Here is a 17,599-nt window from a genome sequence, read left to right on the forward strand (position 1 = left end):
TATTGCAGAGCTTGAACTTTGTTCTTCGTTATTGCTGTTTCTATAGATGTAAAAAGCACACCAGGTGCATTATATGAATAATTATGTTGCGCGTATTAAGTTCTGTGTTGTATTGTTAAATTTCTGTGTGATTAAAAAGGCTTGGAACTGACCCTGATATTATTTCTTTTATCTGTTGCTTTTCTTGCCAACATATGATACATCAAGCAACTAGTCATGTGAAATCCACAGCGGCATACTAGAGAAAAACACTTTATTCATTCTTTTAGAGTGCAATGGAATATTTGATGAATACTGTTTGGGCTGTGTTCATAATCAACTCTGATTTTGCACATTGAAAGTTGTTTTTGTGTATTATGAACACAGCTTATGGGGGAATAAACAGATATTGTTTCAACACACCTGGACGCAGGAACTTAATCAAGGTACTCGACTCGCCTCCCTTCCATCGATGTCTGAAGATTCGATGAGTTTGATTGTGGAATGTTCTATACCGCAAACTTTATTAGTCAGGAAATACTGGGGTGAATATTCAAAACTGACTTTTGTAAAGATAGTGTCCTCTTTGTGTTTAAAAAAAGAGCTCAAGCAGTTGAAGTTTGGTCTTTATTGTGTTTGGACATCCAAAGCAGAAGAAGAGCTAAGAGTCACAAAAAAGGCAAAAGAAAAAGTCATGATTGCTTTGAGCTAATTAAATAAAAATAATACAATAAAATATATAAGTATGTTTGACAAATTAAATAATTTGGCTATACAAACACATGTAATAAGACAATAAGTTCATAAATACAGCCAATAAATAAGATAAAAGTTTAAGGCAGTTTTACAGCAGGATTTGTAATCCAAAGGCATTAGCGGCTACATGCTAACATTTTGTACAAGCTATATTACAATATAAATAAATTAAATGATAAAATAAACAAGCTAAATAACAAAATAAATAGGATAAATGACAAAATAAACAATCTATAGAACAAAATAAACAAAATGACAAAATAAACAAGCTACATTACAAAATAAACAATCTAAATGACAAGATAAACTAAATATTTTTACAAACATTTTCGCCATTCTTTAGACTTCTAGAGCAAGATCACGTGATGGTGACATTGAGAGTGTGGGCGGGGCTTTGTATGCTGTGTAGCAGCCGGAAGTGACGTTCGTTGCTTGTCTCCATGGCAACAGCGTTGCTCAGTTTGAGGGGGGCATAGTGCGCGTAATGCATGTGCGCGGAAGCTCGGTGTTTGCGCAGGTGGGAGTGACCTTTGAACTTTTTGTCGCACTGGTCGCACTCCAACTGTTCATCCTCCGAATCGGACTCTAAAGGTTCTGGACTGGACGTTTCTCGGCCAGCGGAAGTGGGGAGGAGCATTTTGGTCAATTTGGGTTTGTGCCAGCGACGGTGTGAGGCCAGGTTGGCAGGGCAGCTGAACACCTTGGCACACTCGGGGCAGCGGTACTCTACCCGAACTATTCTGGAACACCTGTGCTGGGCCAGGCTCAGCGGGTCCCGGTACGCCTCCCCACACAGCTGACACACAAACTCACCGTCACCCTCGGGAGGCTTCCGGTCCACCAGAACCTCCTTAATCCTCAGACCCAGTACCGGCGAGGTGGTGACGTCATCATCCAAGTGCAGCTTCCGCATTGATTTGCTTCTCTTGGTGGGCGTGGCTTTCCCTTTGGTCCGCTTGGTCCCCATCGTGGTGCTGGATTCGGTTCGGTTGTTCATCTTGAGGTCAACCGGGTCGAAGAGGTGGTCCTGAGCCGTGAGGGCAGCAGCCGTGGCTGGGAAAGACTCGGAGCGGGTCAGCGAGCCCAAAGTGAAGTCCTGCTCTTTGCTGACCGGCCGTGTTGGGCTGGACAGACACCGGTACATCACCTCCGGGTCGCCAAACTGGACCCCCTTAGTAGTCCTCTCTGGAGCGGCCGGCCAGCAGTGGGGTTTCAGCGTGCGCACGCGCTCGTGCACGGGGTAAGGTGAAGACTGCAGATCGTCTTCCTCATCCTCGGTTCTGTACCGGTACGACACCGGATTGGACCTCTTGCTCCTCTTCACCAGGAAGCCTCGAGGCATGCTGGAAGGCACTGTGTGTGTGTGTGTGTGTGTGTGTGTGTGTGTGTGTGTGTGTGTGTGTGTGTGTGTGTGTGTGTGTGTGTGTGCGCGGGTGGGAAGCAAGGGGCCCGTGTGCATGAGCTTCTGCTTGGGTTCTAATGGATCAAACATTGCTGCTTCTTTTTAACACCACTTTAACCCCCCTCCCCTGTGTCCCCTCCCACTCGGGCGCCTCATTCGACCAATCACAAGCAGCCAACCCCTGTATTTGTGATGTGAGGAGGAGGAGGATTCCCCCCAACACTCACCACCAACTTGATCACTTCCTGGGCATACGCACACACACACACACACGCACATACGCACAAACACACTGACACGCACATGCATGCACACACACACACCCGCATGGTGACAGTAGTGCACGCACACACACAACAATGCTTTGTATCAAATCATCACTTTATTGTCAAGCAAAATACTGACTGGTCCTGGGGGGGATAGGGACACGGGTTCACATTAGGGGGGTCACTTTGGGGTCGTGTGTCCAGACGTGTGCTGAGTGTAATCATGTGTATTTTGGGGGGGCGGGGTCCAAGTAGGTCAAAGTGTGATCTGCATGAAAGTTCATTGAGGATCAGATGACATGTGGTCATGTGACCGGTGCAGCCAATCGAAATATCGGTGGGCTCATTCTAGAAGATAATAATCATGTTAGTACATTGTCATGCTAACATGTGTGCGCCTTATTAGCATACAGCTGTAAGGACGATGATGTTTCAAAAACATGCGACCTAAAAAGGGCAGGCACATGTCATGCAAGCACAACTATTTCTTTAAAAATTGGACCTCATAAGTGTACCTAATGAAGTGTTCAATTATTGCTCTGCTACCAGAGCCAAATTAACAACACTTTCTTCATTGCATTGCTTGATCAGCTGTTTTACTGCCGTATGGCATGCACCGTTTGGAAACAATTAGGTGTGTAAGTTACACATATACAAAATCTTTCTGTGTAAATAATACATTTCACAAATATATATCCGCGGCTTATAGTCCGGTTCGACTAATATATGGAAAACATTTTGTTGTTTTTAATTCAGTGGATGCAGCTTAAGTGGATGCAGTCTATAGTCTGGAAAATACAGTAAATATTGAAGGTTGTGCTGCAGACATATTTTAAACGAATGATTGAATACTGTCGTACATCGCAAGACTTTTTAACTGTACTACTATGTTTATAATAATCAGTATGTTAATTACATTCAATTACACTTACAGTATATCACTGATTGGATGTTCATATCACATTGTCTCACAGAGTGTTGACAGCAGATGTGTTATGTTTGTAACTTTTGGGTTTTGTAGTTTTTTGCTACTCTAACTTTGCCCATTGTTCGGTTTTTCATCTGTTTTTTGTGTTTGTAAACCTTGCTGGGCCTGAAAATTAACACCTGAAACTGATCAGGCCATTAGGCCCTTTTAAGCAGTGTTCTGCGTTCATTGGTTGTGGATCGTTGCGTGGATTTTCTGACCTTCTTGACATTAGTTTGCTGGTTTTGCAAATATTTTCAGATGTATTGTTACTCCTGGCTTCTTGCAGGCTCGCCTCTGATTTTTTGTTTATGGTCTTTTGTTGCTACTTTTATCCGGCTTCACGCCAATTTTTTGTTATCCTTTCCCAAGCAGTGCTGCTTCACTTTTTGTTTTAAAATTTATTGTTTATTCCCAGTTTATTTTGCCTCAGTTGTACTTTGTATTTTTTCAAGCCTTATGCTTTGCTTCTGTTGATACTTTTTGCCAATTTGCCTTGTCTGCTGCTGTGCAATAAACAATCTTATTGTCTAATATAATCCACCATATGTCAATATGACTTTATTTATTGAGACTTAAAGGGGAGCTGCACTTTTTTTTGGAATTTTGCCTATCGTTCACAATCACTATGAAGGACGTGATGACGGAGGGATATTTTTTTAATGCATTCTAAATATTAAATAAATGTAAATAAAAGTCTGCTTGGGATCTGCACTATTTTGCCCATAACATCCAATAAATAACCATCCAAAAAGCGGCAACAATACTCCATTTACATTTCGTGACTTGAATATTAACCAAGTATTAATGATATTATTATTATAGGTGCTAACACAGAAGAGCTATTCATAGCGACGCCGTGATTCACCTCGGTCGACGTGATCAATTCCATGTCTCACTATGTTTACATCATCGAGAGGTCTGCTGCTTTCTCGCTTCCTTGCTCCCTGTAAGTTTTATGTAGATCATAAATCATCCATCTCACCTGGACATGAGACGTCTGGGTAGGTAATTCGACAGGTTGGGACACATTGACCGCCAATTAGGAGATGGAACTGGCGAGGACGACACGAAAAGCACTTGTTCCAAAATTCCCCAAAAAATGCAGTAAGTCATTGACACTAAATGAATAAAGTGTCAATGAATAGACACTTTATTCATCGACACTTTGGACACCTCCTGTCAGGGTCGTGAGGCAATTAATGAGGTGTCAATGAATAAACTGCCAATAAATACATTGTCAAAGATAGTCAATAATTAAATTTGCATTGAATAAATTGTCAATAAATGAAGTGTCAATGAATAAACAATAAAGAAATATCAATGAATAAAGAGTTTAAAAAATTAATTGTCAACAAATAAAGTGTCAGTAAATAAAGTGAACCTGGTGCAGTGATGTCATTAGTCCAGAGGACAGGTGAACATGGGCAGCAGGTTGCTGTTGAAAGACAAATATTTGGCAGCTCTCCTCCGGAGCGCTGCTTTACTGGCGTCGTCCTTCATCACAGCCTGATGATGAGTGCTGTCCTCCACTGCAACCATTTGCTTCAACTCGCTTTCCTGTAAGGGTGAACAAAGCCTCACTCAGCCTGGATGTCTCATTGAAGTGTAACCATACACCATAATCACAATTCAAAAGCTTATTTTAAGGTTTTGGAGGTTTATGGTTTTGGACACAAGTCAGCATGTCGGCATGCTCAGCTTCCTGCTTTCAAGGAGTGCAGACTTGTCGATGTTTGCTCCTGCTTGCTTACTGTTTTTTTTTTTTGCTTTTAAATTATTATACAAGCCTTGAATATGAATGTATTATGTTTCTTTTAAGTGAAGCAAGATTCCCTGAATCATTTCAATGCTCTTTTTTTTAGGCTTTTAACAATATATCTGATGAGCCAGCGACAATAACCTTCTCAACATGGCTGAAGAAGTAACCCAAACAAAGTCTGCCTGTGAAAGTTGTTAAGTATAAGTCAAACAGAAATGTGTCCGTTACAAGTAATTATGTTTTTTCTTGGGAGGCGAAAAAAGACTTAATGAGACACTCCCAGTGGAGTCCAATGATAAAAAGTCCGCAATTACCTCCAGATCAAAGGCTGGAAAGACCTTTACATACAGGCAAAAGCTAAATGATGCCATGTCTTTTCCATAACTCTGTAAAGACACCTGCATTGGACTTGGTGCTAGGCCGAAGCCAAGTGAGAACGTTGGTATCTATGGGCATATCTAACATAAACATAAAAATAATGGTTACTTGCAGCTATCCATGTGCCATCGACTCTTACCTCACAAAGCAGCTACCTGAAGTCCTGGCTAAACACCAAGGGATCAAACAACTGATTGTGCATGTGGGTGAAGTGTATATCAGAAACCAACAGTCTGAAAGACTTTAATAAACTAGTTAAAAGTGTTGATAAAGTGGAAATATCTACACTCATCACTGGACCTTTCTCAAACATCGACAGAAGGATAAACAAATTCATCTGGCTGCTTCAGCTGAAGTCATGGCGGTCCAAAGTCTGTGACTCCAGAGGACTGCATTTTATTGACAACTTCAATCTCTTCTGGCAACGAGAGGATCTGTTTCAGGGGAAAGGCCCACACCTGAACAGAGGTGGAGTGAGACGACTGACGGATAACCTCATCTACGCTCTGAGGCATCAGAATAGTCCTGGACGGGATGCTGTGCTGACACAGGGAGAAGAGAAGGGGAGCGGAAGAAGAACTTCTCCGCTGCCACGCAAGAACTACAGCACCTCCAGAATTCCAAACACAAGATTCTGATGCAGCAACTCTTGCATCACTATCACCTTCACCACGGCCCTCACCACAAACCTAGTTCAAACCCGCTGCATCTACACCCTCCAGAGATTCTTCACTGCGTTTCTTCTCCCAACCGTCACCCATTAGACGTCTAGACCTTGAAAGATTGGTGAAATCAGGGATTAAAAGGATTCCCCTTACTGCAGACATGGCGCGATCAAGGATTCTGTCATCCAAAAAATATCCCCCCCCCCCCAGTGAAACTGTAGCTCGTCTCAAACACGCAGTAGTCATTGTCTGAGCTTTAAAGGGGATTATCACCAGACCTATGTAAGCGTCAATATATACCTTGATGTTGCAGAAAAAAGACCATATATTTTTTTAACCGATTTCCGAACTCTAAATGGGTGAATTTTGGCGAATCAAACGCCTTTCTAATATTCGCTCTCGGAGCGATGACGTCACAACGGTAAGCAATCCGCCATTTTCTCAAACACCGAGTCAAATCAGCTCTGTTATTTTCCGTTTTTTCGACTGTTCTCCGTACCTTGGAGACATCATGCCTCGTCGGTGTGTTGTCGGAGGGTGTAACAACACGAACAGGGACGATTCAAGTTGCACCAGTGGCCCAAAGATGCGAAAGTGGCAAGAAATTGGACGTTTGTTCCGCACACTTTACTGAAACGCGAATGTTATCGATGTTACTTTATCAGATCATTTCTGTGTTTTCTTTGACCCAAACCAGCGGTTAGGTCTGGGGTTGATGGGGAAGACTCATAAACAACAGGATAGGGATGCAGTTTAGGGGAATTATAAGGTTTGAAAAAAACCTGTATGCTAAAGTTGATGATTTGATGAACTCATATACATTAAGAGTTGAAAATGTTATGGACGCCATTGCTCCTGTCAAGGTTGCAATGGTCAAAGTAGGAAAAAGGCACCATGGAGAAATGAAGACTCGGTCTGAGCACAGAAAACGGAGTGCCGCAGAGCTGAACGGAAATGGCGCAAGTCAAAGCTTCAAGTTCATCACATGATTTACAAAAAAAGGTTAAAGGTGTTCAACCAGACTTTGCGTAGGACAAGGGAAAAATATTTTTCTGAAATCATCACAAACTGAAGTAACAACTATTGTGTCCTGTTTGCTACGGTAAACAGATGAGCAAACCCTCCAATTTCACTACCAATATAACTCATTACTACATGAAAGAGCAATGAGTTTGCAATATTTTTTCATGATAAAGTTTAAGGCCTTACAAATGCAATAATTCCTGGAAAACAAATAGTTATTTTACAGTCAGCTCGTCAACTAGAGCTGGCACATTTCACTCCTGTCACTGACAAAACAGTTGAAGAAATCATCCACAGTCTGAGACCATCAACATGCTGTCTTGCTGAGTTACCCACTAGACTTATAAAGTATGTGCTGAGCTGTTTGTTACCACAAATTACTCATCTAGTTAACATCTTACTTCAGACTGGAACATTTTCAAAGGCCTTAAAACTAATGTCATTAAGCCCCTCTTCAAGTAGAATAGTCTTGATACCACAGTACTGAACAAATATTGGCCCATACCAAACCTTGCATTTTTGGAAAAATCCTGGAAAAAAGTTGTATACCAACAGCTTAATGACTTTCTCCTGTTTAACAATGGGTTTGATACTTTCCAATCAGGCTTTAGGCCCCACCACAGCACCGAAACAGCGCTGATCAAGGAGACAAATGAACACAGACGCAGGAAAAGTCTTGGTCTTGGCTCTGCCTTTGACACGTTTGATTAGAGTATCTAATGTCAGTGGTTAGAAAACTGGGTGAGAATATCTTGTTCTTTTCTTGACTGGTTCAAGTCCTATCTCGATCACAGGACATACTTTGTTGAAATTGATAATCGCTACCCCTGTGGGGTTCTTCAGGCCTCGATTCTTGGACCCCTATTGTTTAAATTGTACATGCTGCCACTAGGCTAGCTCATACGCAGCTTTGATGTGTCCAACCACAACTATGCAGATGACACATGTGTCCGGCTTCCTCCCACCTCCAAAGACATGCACCTGGGGATAGGTTGATTGGCAACACTAAATTGGCCCTAGTGTGTGAATGTCAGTGTGAATGTTGTCTGTCTATCTGTGTTGGTCCTGCGATGAGGGGCGACTTGTCCAGGGTGTACCCCACCTCCGCCCGATTGTAGCTGAGATAGGCTCCAGCGCCCCCCGCGACCCCGAAGGGAATAAGCGGTAGAAAATGCATGATGGATGGACGGAAGTTTTTGAAAAAACTGTACGTCTGTGTGCTGTCTGTGCCTTATAATTAAGTATTTTAGTAAATAAAACCCTGGGAGACAATATAACTTGTCTTCCTGGCGGTCAACCCGTCCAGAGTCAACCACAGGATTTAGAGAAAGGTGGTGTGAACAGAGTCCACGAAAGGAGCATCCTCATTGGCTGATGCGATATAAGCATGTGCACGGTGCAAACTTGTTTGCAGTTAAGCATGGCTGCCGAACACTCACCTGATAAGATCGCATGACCTGCGCTTGCCTTTAAAGCATATACTGCTAAAAAACCCAACAGAGGAAATCAGAGAAAGAAAAGAAAGATGCTGTACATCTAAAAAAAAACCAAAGAAGAGCCAGAACTCAAATAAATATTGGTCCGGCATATTTGAGATGGAGGGCATTGCGGGCCTTGGACTCAGTTTGGACACGCAAGTGGTTGTTTTCTTTCTAGACAGGTTATCTAATATTCCATTTTCCTATATTTTGTGTTTATCCTTTTTAAGTGGCGAACTAGGGGATCGTTTGATGAAACTTCAGACTGTCAACAACCTATGCGTGTGCACATACAGCTCTCGTGCGCAATTCCGTGTACAAACCCCGTTTCCATATGGGTTGGGAAATTGTGTTAGATGTAAATATCAACGGAATACAATGATTTGCAAATAATTTCCAACCCATATTCAGTTGAACATGCTACAAAGACAACATATTTGATGTTCAAACTGATAAACATTTTTTTTTTTGCAAATAATCATTAACTTTAGAATTTGATGCCAGCAACACGTGACAAAGAAGTTGGGAAAGGTGGCAATAAATACTGATAAAGTTGAGGAATGCTCATCAAAGACTTATTTGGAACATCCCACAGGTGAACAGGCAAATTGGGAACAGGTGGGTGCCATGATTGGGTATAAAAGTAGATTCCATGAAATGCTCAGTCATTCACAAACAAGGATGGGGCGAGGGTCACCACTTTGTCAACAAATGCTTGAGCAAATTGTTAAACAGTTTAAGAAAAACCTTTCTCAACCAGCTATTGCAAGGAATTTAGGGATTTCACCATCTACGGTCCGTAATATCATCAAAGGGTTCAGAGAATCTGGAGAAATCACTGCACGTAAGCAGCTAAGCCCGTGACCTTCGATCCCTCAGGCTGTACTGCATCAACAAGCGACATCAGTGTGTAAAGGATATCACCACAAGGGCTCAGGAACACTTCAGAAACGCACTGTCAGTAACTACAGTTGGTTGCTACATCTGTAAGTGCAAGTTAAAACTCTCCTATGCAAGGCGAAAACCGTTTATCAACAACACCCAGAAACGCCGTCGGCTTCGCTGGGCCTGAGCTCATCTAAGATGGACTGATACAAAGTGGAAAAGTGTTCTGTGGTCTGACGAGTCCACATTTCAAATTGTTTTTGGAAACTGTGGACGTCGTGTCCTCCGGACCAAAGAAGAAAAGAACCATCCGGATTGTTATAGGCGCAAAGTTGAAAAGCCAGCATCTGTGATGGTATGGGGGTGTATTAGTGCCCAAGACATGGGTAACTTACACATCTGTGAAGGCGCCATTAATGCTAAAAGGTACATACAGGTTTTGGAGCAACATATGTTGCCATCCAAGCAACGTTACCATGGACGTCCCTGCTTATTTCAGCAAGACAATGCCAAGCCACGTGTTACATCAACGTGGCTTCATAATAAAAGAGTGCGGGTACTAGACTGGCCTGCCTGTAGTCCAGACCTGTCTCCCATTGAAAATGTGTGGCGCATTATGAAGCCTAAAATACCACAACGGAGACCCCCAGACTGTTGAACAACTTAAGCTGTACATCAAGCAAGAATGGGAAAGAATTCCACCTGAGAAGCTTAAAAAATGTGTCTCCTCAGTTCCCAAACGTTTACTGAGTGTTGTTAAAAGGAAAGGCCATGTAACACAGTGGTGAACATGCCCTTTCCCAACTACTTTGGCACGTGTTGCAGCCATGAAATTCTAAGTTAATTATTATTTGCAAAAAAAAAAAAAAGTTTATGAGTTTGAACATCAAATATCTTGTCTTTGTAGTGCATTCAATTGAATATGGGTTGAAAATTATTTGCAAATCATTGTATTCCATTTATATTTACATCTAACACAATTTCCCAACTCATATGGAAACGGGGTTTGTACTTCCAGAGAGGAGGAGACTGGGAGGGACTATTAGCGAGGTGCGCAGAGTGGTGTGCAGGATTTGCAATTTGAATGCCTGGTGACACAAGATTCAAGTACCCCAGCTTTAATGACCGATCTGTATTAACATTGATCACAACATATGAACATGAATGTAAGTCAAACTAAATTCCAAATGAGTCAGTGGCTCGCAAAGCACGAACCTCCCTGCACTTCATTGCTGTGTATGAAGGTATGATTGTGAACAAACACACGCATGCTTACAGTGAGAGTGTTGGCTGAGGTGACGTAAACCAGCTCTTCCTCAAAGTCACAGAAGCGGTCGTGAAAGATGGCCAGACACCAGCTTTGCTTGAAGAAACTGTAACATGGGGGGGGCAGAAACTCAGGGTCAGGCTGGGAGTTCATAAAGTAGTTGCCTCATATAACCTTAATCACAAAAGTCTAAATACATCATCACGCATTTTCTCTTTCATATTACTCTCGCAAGAAGATGACAATGAGCAAGTGTGGAACTCGCACACTTCTCCATGTTCATTGATTTTAACGGGTTCTGATAAGCTGTCATTCGCCCCAATGACTTTACAAGTCAGCTGACCAGCAAGAGGGGTTGAGTGAGTGATACGGGTGGTGGGAGGTAGGGAAGAGGGCTTCTTTGTCTTGTCCCGCACTGTCCACAAAGACAGATTGGCAAGCTGCATAAACAGATTAGGAGGCAGAGGACAATAGTCTGGCACAGGTCATTTGTATTGAAACCTCAAAAGCAGGTCACCTGCTGTTTAACAAACACACACACGCACACACACGCGCACGCACACACGCACACACACACACACACACACACACACACACACACACACACACACACACACACACACACACACACACACACACACACACACACGCAGACATACAGAAAAGAAGACATGTCGGTCATGTTGGCATGAGGTGAGTGGTGTGCACCTGTAGAGGTCCTGGATCTGGCCCAGGTCCAGACGGACCAGAAGCTGACCCAGGAGCGTCTGGTGCTTGCCGTACAGACACAGGAGGTTCGGCACAGGAAGGGGCTTTAGGGACAAACAGGTAAGTGTCTCCACCAGCTCGTTGTGGTCCAGATGCAGACAGAGATAGTCTCCCTTCTCTGCCTGTCCTGTCGCCACGTGTCGACCCTGTAGGGAGCACGGTGTGGTGGGGTGGGAGTTGGGGGGAGGGGGGGTCCATCATTCAGGGGGGAGGTGGATGTGGTCAAAAAAGAAAGACGTAAACATACGTGTCCAACAGAAGTTCCTGACTGGTTGCTGGCAGCTGGTTTGGTGACATGCAGAAAGTTGAATCTTCCTGGTAACTTCCCACCTGCACACACACAAACATGCCTCTGCTCACTCAATTGACACTTCATTAGGTACACCACCTACTACATGAAGTTTTTGGATGTTTGTAAAGATACACTTCTTGTACATATACTATATACATGTGTATTTACAGTAGGTAATATGACAAACAGATAGTGTTATTTTGTTTTCTTCATGCTTCTAATGGAAACAGAATTGTGCTGGATACTGACTAAGTGATCTTATGTGTGGTACTATAGTATATATATATGTGTGTGTATATATATATATATATATATATATATATATATATAAATATATATATATATATATATGTATACATTAGAGATGCGCGGTTTGCGGACACAACCGCGGAGTCCGCGGATTATCCGCGGGTCGGGCGGTTGAAATAAAAAAAAATTAGATTTTATCCGCGGGTCGGGCGGTTGAAATAAAAAAAAATTAGATTTTAAATAGATTCAGGCGGGTGGCAGTTAAACCAATTCGGAAATATATATACATAGTTAAATGTTGTTACCCACATACGAAAAACAAGCAGGCACCTGCAGCATATGCCACAACAGAAGAAGAAAAAAAAAAGAGATGGACACTTTTACGGAGCGGAGAAGGGACGCCTCGCCGGGGGAAGGGGCGGGCCCCACCGGGAGCTGTAGCTGAGGTGATCCGCGAGAAGGGCCCGACGCACGTCCAGGGTCACCACCGCGCCCACCGCACCGACACCCCGCCTCGTCCGCGTTCGCCGCGGCCGGCGTCACGCGCACCAGGTAAGCAGCTTACCTGCCCGCCACCCCCGTGGCCGGGGGCTCGTAACAGGGGTCACTTCGCGGGCTCTGCCCGCGCAGCTTACCTGCCCGCCACCCCCGTTGCCGGGGGCACGTAACAGGGGTCACTCCGCGCGCAGTGCGCTCACGAAAGGGGTGGGGCTCACCCTGGTGAGCCGAGTGGGCCACTTTTGGTAAGCAGAACTGGCGCTGCGGGATGAACCGAACGCCGGGTTAAGGCGCCCGATGCCGACGCTCATCAGACCCCAGAAAAGGTGTTGGTTGATATAGACAGCAGGACGGTGGCCATGGAAGTCGGAACCCGCTAAGGAGTGTGTAACAACCCACCTGCAGAATCAACTAGCCCTGAAAATGGATGGCGCTGGAGCGTCGGGCCCATACCCGGCCGTCGCCGGCAGCGAGAGCCGCGAGGGCTAGGCCGTGACGAGTAGGATGGCCGCCGCGGTGCGCGCTGAAGCCTCGGGCGCGAGCACGGGTGGAGCCGCCGCGGGTGCGAGGGACATCGCACCTCCACGCGCTTGGAGGTGCGCTCAGCGCGGCACCCAGATGATTGCGCACTGGTGTGCATCTGGGCCGTGACAGCGTGGCACGCATTGGATCAGTCTCCTTTCTTTAACAGGCAAAAGCTTTATAACCTCACTAATGCCTTGCATCGTCTATATTAGATATATAACAACGGGCGGGTGCGGGCGGATGCGGTTTTGATTAAATGTTAGTTCGGGTGGATGCGGATGGTTGACGACTTTTGTGATGCGGTTGCGGATGAAATAATTGCCTATCCGCGCATCTCTAGTATACATATACACCATCCCAATTTCTACCGCTTATTCCCTTTGGGGTCGCGGGGGGGCACTGGAGCCTATTTCAGCTACAATTGGGCGGAAGGCGGGGTACACCCTGGACAAGTCGCCACCTTATCGCAGGGCCAACACAGATAGACAGACAACATTCACACTCACATTCACTCACTAGGGCCAATTTAGTGTTGCCAATCAACTTATCCCCAGGTGCATGTCTTTGGAGGTGGGAGGAAGCCGGAGTACCCGGAGGGAACCCACGCAGTCACGGGGAGGACATGCAAACTCCACACAGAAAGATCCCGAGCCCGTGATTGTGTGTGTGTGTGTGTGTGTGTGTGTGTGTGTACATGTACTGAATATATTTCAATAGCACAGTGTGAAAAAGGGACCTTGAATCATTGGACTTTTGTAGATGGGAACCAGTCGGTCGGTGGCGCCTGGTGTCTCGTCAACCGGCTCCAGTGTTGGGTCGAAGTGGGTCAGCAACATGGCTGCCAGCTCCTGGCCCACCTCCTTGGAGTTGAAGTTGGCGTGCGACCACTCCTCGCTGTAGTACGAGCGAGAGAATTTGGTGAGCGGGCCAGCACCCCAAATTGAGGGGTCGTTGGTGTGAAACATGGCGTCAATGACCAGCCGGCCGTCAAAGACCAGGAAGGAGCTGCTGATGCTCCTGAATGCGTCGTAGTCCACTCCTTTATTGGACAGGTTGATGAACACCTGACAAGAAGACAGGACACATGTGTGCAGGTGATGATCATACCGATCCATGGGGCACTTAACTTACTCCGCATGGCAGGTGGAGAGGTTCTGAGGCGGTGCTGAAAGATACCGACATGAGAGGATCAGGATGACCTCCATCGTTCATGTGGGTCAGCACGCAGTCCCGGTGGACACGAACCCGGGCCTTCTGCAGGCGGGACATCACAGCTTTCTCCACAGCGGGGTCAACAAAGTAGAAAACACTGGGCTCTGCGGGCAGGGCACTGTAGTCGTCACTCTGAGGTGGTGTATCGTTGGATGCGTCACAGTCGAGAGGCAGGTCATTGGACGCTTCAGAGTCGGGAGGTAGGTCCTTGGATGCTTTGGAATCGGAAGGTGGGTCATTGGATGCGTTAGAATCGGGAGATGGATCATTGGATGCGTTAGAATTGGGAGGTGGGTCATTGGATGCGTTAGAATCAGGAGGTGGGTCATTGGATGAGTCAGAGTCAGGAGGCAGGTCATTGGACGCTTCAGAGTCGGGAGCTGGGTCATTGGATGAGTCAGAGTCAGGAGGCGGGTCATTGGACGCTTCAGAGTCGGGAGGTGGGTCATTGGATGCGTTTGAATCAGGAGGTAGGTCATTGGATACGTTAGAATCGGGAGGTGGGTCATTGGAAGGTGGGTCATTGGATGCACCAGAATCGGGAAGTGGGTCATTGGATGTGTCAGAGTCAGGAGGTGGGTCATTAGATGCGACAGATTTGGGAGGTGGGTCATTGGATGTGGTAGAGTCAGGAGGTGGGTCATTGGACGAGTCAGAGTCCGGAGGCGGGTCATTGGATGCCTCAAAGTTGGATGCGTCACAATCAGGAGGTGGGTCACGAGATGTGTCAGAGTCAGGAGGCGGGTCATTTAATGTGTCACATTTAGGAGGCAGGTCATTGGATGCATCAGAGTCAGAAGGCGGGTCATTGGATGCGTCACAGTCAGGTGGTGGGTCACTGGATGCGCCAGAGTCAGGATGCGGGTCATTGGACATGTGAGAGTCAGGAAGTGGGTCATTGAATGCGTCAGAGTTAAGAGGTGAGTCTTTGGATGCGTCAAAGTCGAGAGGCGGGTCATTGAATGCATCAGAGTCGAGAAGCGGGTCATTGGATGCATCAGAGTTGGGAGGCAGGTCATTGGATGCGTCAGAGTCAGGAAGCATGACATTGGATAAATCAAGAGGTGGGTCAATGGACGAGTCAGGAGGCGGGTCATTGGACGAGTCAGGGGGCAGGTCATTGGGTGTGTCAGAGTTGGGAGGCGAGTCATTGGATGCGTCAGAGTTTGGAGGCAGGTCATTGGATGCATCAGAGTTGGGAGGCGGGTCATTGGACGAGTCAGGGGGCAGGTCATTGGATGTGTCAGAGTTGGGAGGCGGGTCATTGGATGCGTCAGAGTTTGGAGGCGGGTCATTGGATGCATCAGAGTTGGTAGGCGGGTCATTGGATGCATCAGAGTCAAGAAGCAGGTCATTGGACAAGTCAGAGTCAGGAGGCGGGTCATTGGACATCTCAGCGTCGGGGGGCGAGTTACTGCAAATGACACGTTCCAGAGGAGGCAGGACCAGGTGAATACAGGCACCTCGTACTCCAAGACGGAGCAACGTCTCCACGGTGGTGAAGACATCAATGCTGTTTCCATAGACAATAGCGTTATCTGGTGGGAAGGACAGTGTTAGCGTGAAGCTTCTAAACTGGCATCTTAATGATAAAACATAATAAACACGAGTGCAGAAAGAATATTTCCAGGATGAGTAGTATACAAAAACATTATTGAAATCATTTAGAATTCTTGCAAACAAGACTGAAACCTGAAGAGCAAAAATGGTAACTGTCCATGGTGCTGACTCCTGTGATATCAACATTAAAGAAAGACCGGCCAGCACTAAAAGTGTGTGTGTGTGTGTGTGTGTGTGTGTGTGTGTGTGTGTGTGTGTGTGTGTGTGTGTGTGTGTGTGTGTGTGTGTGTGTGTGTGTGCGTGCGTGCATGCGTGTATACCTTTCTTCCTCGTAAAGTTGTCAAGCAGCCATTGGCGGGCGGTTGCACAGTCATGATGGTCGTTGAGAGTGAAGAAATTTGATGGTACCGGCCCGGTGTACCTGGGGGGGCAGGACAGCCCTTGTTGATGCTCGTTTGTGTCCTCCTGGTTCGGATCCAGTAGTGTTGGACACGGAACCTATAAGAACAAGAAGAAGAAGAAGCACACAGTATGTGATGAACAGAATCAGAATCAAGAATCATTGGCCAAGTATGTATAACACACAATTAGTGATAATCTTCACAAATAATGAAAATGTAAGAGTTTTTATTGTGTATTTCTGGATATGAAACATTAAGCAGAACTCACTTGGTACTGCAGGCCGGTGCATAGGACGAGGTAATCGTAGGGAACCTTAGCACCGCTGGACACCAGCACGTGTTTGGACTTCCTGTCAATGGCGACCATCTTGGCGGCGATCTCTGTGACGCAGGAGCGTAGTGGCAACTGTTGCAGGTCTCCGCTGCTGTAGGCGTGGCTGCAGGAGGCGGTAAATCATGTTGAGAACCAGCATGTTCAACATAGGGCTGGTACAGCACATACTTGCCTCGTGGACAGGAACTTTGCGCCTTGGAGGCTGCTGTTGTCAGGGAAACCATGCGTTGAGATGAGGGTGAGGTTGTTGAATCTTAGGTGGGGACTGCAGAGACATTTAGAATGACTTAGCACTTTCTACTTCCTAGAGGGGTCCTAATACTTAAGTCCACGTTTGTCTAAAAACAAAAGTGCAGCTAGCTGGGCCGCGTCAGAACCACCTATAGCTAATGTTTTTTTTTTTGGTTTTTTTTATGTCCCATTCATCCACTCAGGCAAATCATATTGTTGATGTAGATGCCCATATTTGCTTTACGAAGGAGAAGTGTGGGATATTTCTCTTGATGACCTATTTGTATTTTACTTGATTAAATGAATATATTTAGTGCTTTGCGCAGCCTGACCAGAGCAGGAAAGAATAGAAAGAAGAAAGAGCGGGACAAGACAGAGAGAGACAACAACAAAAACAACAACGACAACAGAACTACATCAGCAAATATGATATATACAAATAAATGAAGTGAAGTGAATTATATTTATACAGCGCTTTTCTTTAGTGACTCAAAGCACTTTACATAAGGAAACCCATAATCTAAGTTATATTTAAACCAGTGTGGGTGGTACTGGGAGCAGGTGGGTAAAGTGTCTTGCCCAAGGACACAACGGCAGTGACTATAGGATGGCAGAAGTGGGGATCAAACCTGCAACCCTTAAAGGTGCCATATGTAATAATTTCATGTCAAGTCATCATTAAATGGCCCTGATATGTCAAA

At 45.4% G+C, this 17,599-nt stretch overlaps 2 protein-coding genes across 6 annotated transcripts in view; both read right to left on the minus strand.

The window, feature by feature from the left end:
• Nucleotides 1-663: 663 nt before the first annotated feature.
• On the minus strand, nt 664-2,234 carry insm1a (insulinoma-associated 1a). Its single transcript, XM_061929117.1, has one exon. It carries the CDS (start codon nt 2,225-2,227, stop codon nt 1,094-1,096), a length of 1,134 nt encoding a protein of 377 aa, XP_061785101.1. The 5' UTR covers nt 2,228-2,234; the 3' UTR covers nt 664-1,093.
• A 423-nt stretch (nt 2,235-2,657) lies between these two features.
• cfap61 (cilia and flagella associated protein 61) overlaps nt 2,658-17,599 on the minus strand; it is a 46,360-nt gene continuing 31,418 nt past the window's right edge. For 3 of the 5 annotated variants that reach the window (XM_061929115.1, XM_061929116.1, XM_061929113.1), the window contains 9 exons: nt 16,840-16,932; nt 16,602-16,770; nt 16,253-16,430; nt 14,292-15,910; nt 13,897-14,224; nt 11,844-11,926; nt 11,537-11,742; nt 10,838-10,934; nt 2,658-4,930 (listed from right to left, as the gene is read on the minus strand). In XM_061929115.1, coding sequence (XP_061785099.1) covers nt 4,772-4,930; nt 10,838-10,934; nt 11,537-11,742; nt 11,844-11,926; nt 13,897-14,224; nt 14,292-15,910; nt 16,253-16,430; nt 16,602-16,770; nt 16,840-16,932 — 2,932 coding nt within the window. In that variant the 3' untranslated portion in view covers nt 2,658-4,771. The remainder of the gene's footprint in view (nt 4,931-10,837; nt 10,935-11,536; nt 11,743-11,843; nt 11,927-13,896; nt 14,225-14,291; nt 15,911-16,252; nt 16,431-16,601; nt 16,771-16,839; nt 16,933-17,599) is intronic. The other 2 variants (XR_009811582.1, XM_061929114.1) reach the window with 2 other exon arrangements.

This window comes from Nerophis lumbriciformis, linkage group LG34 (assembly GCF_033978685.3).
Source record: "Nerophis lumbriciformis linkage group LG34, RoL_Nlum_v2.1, whole genome shotgun sequence".
Lineage (NCBI taxonomy): Eukaryota > Metazoa > Chordata > Actinopteri > Syngnathiformes > Syngnathidae > Nerophis > Nerophis lumbriciformis.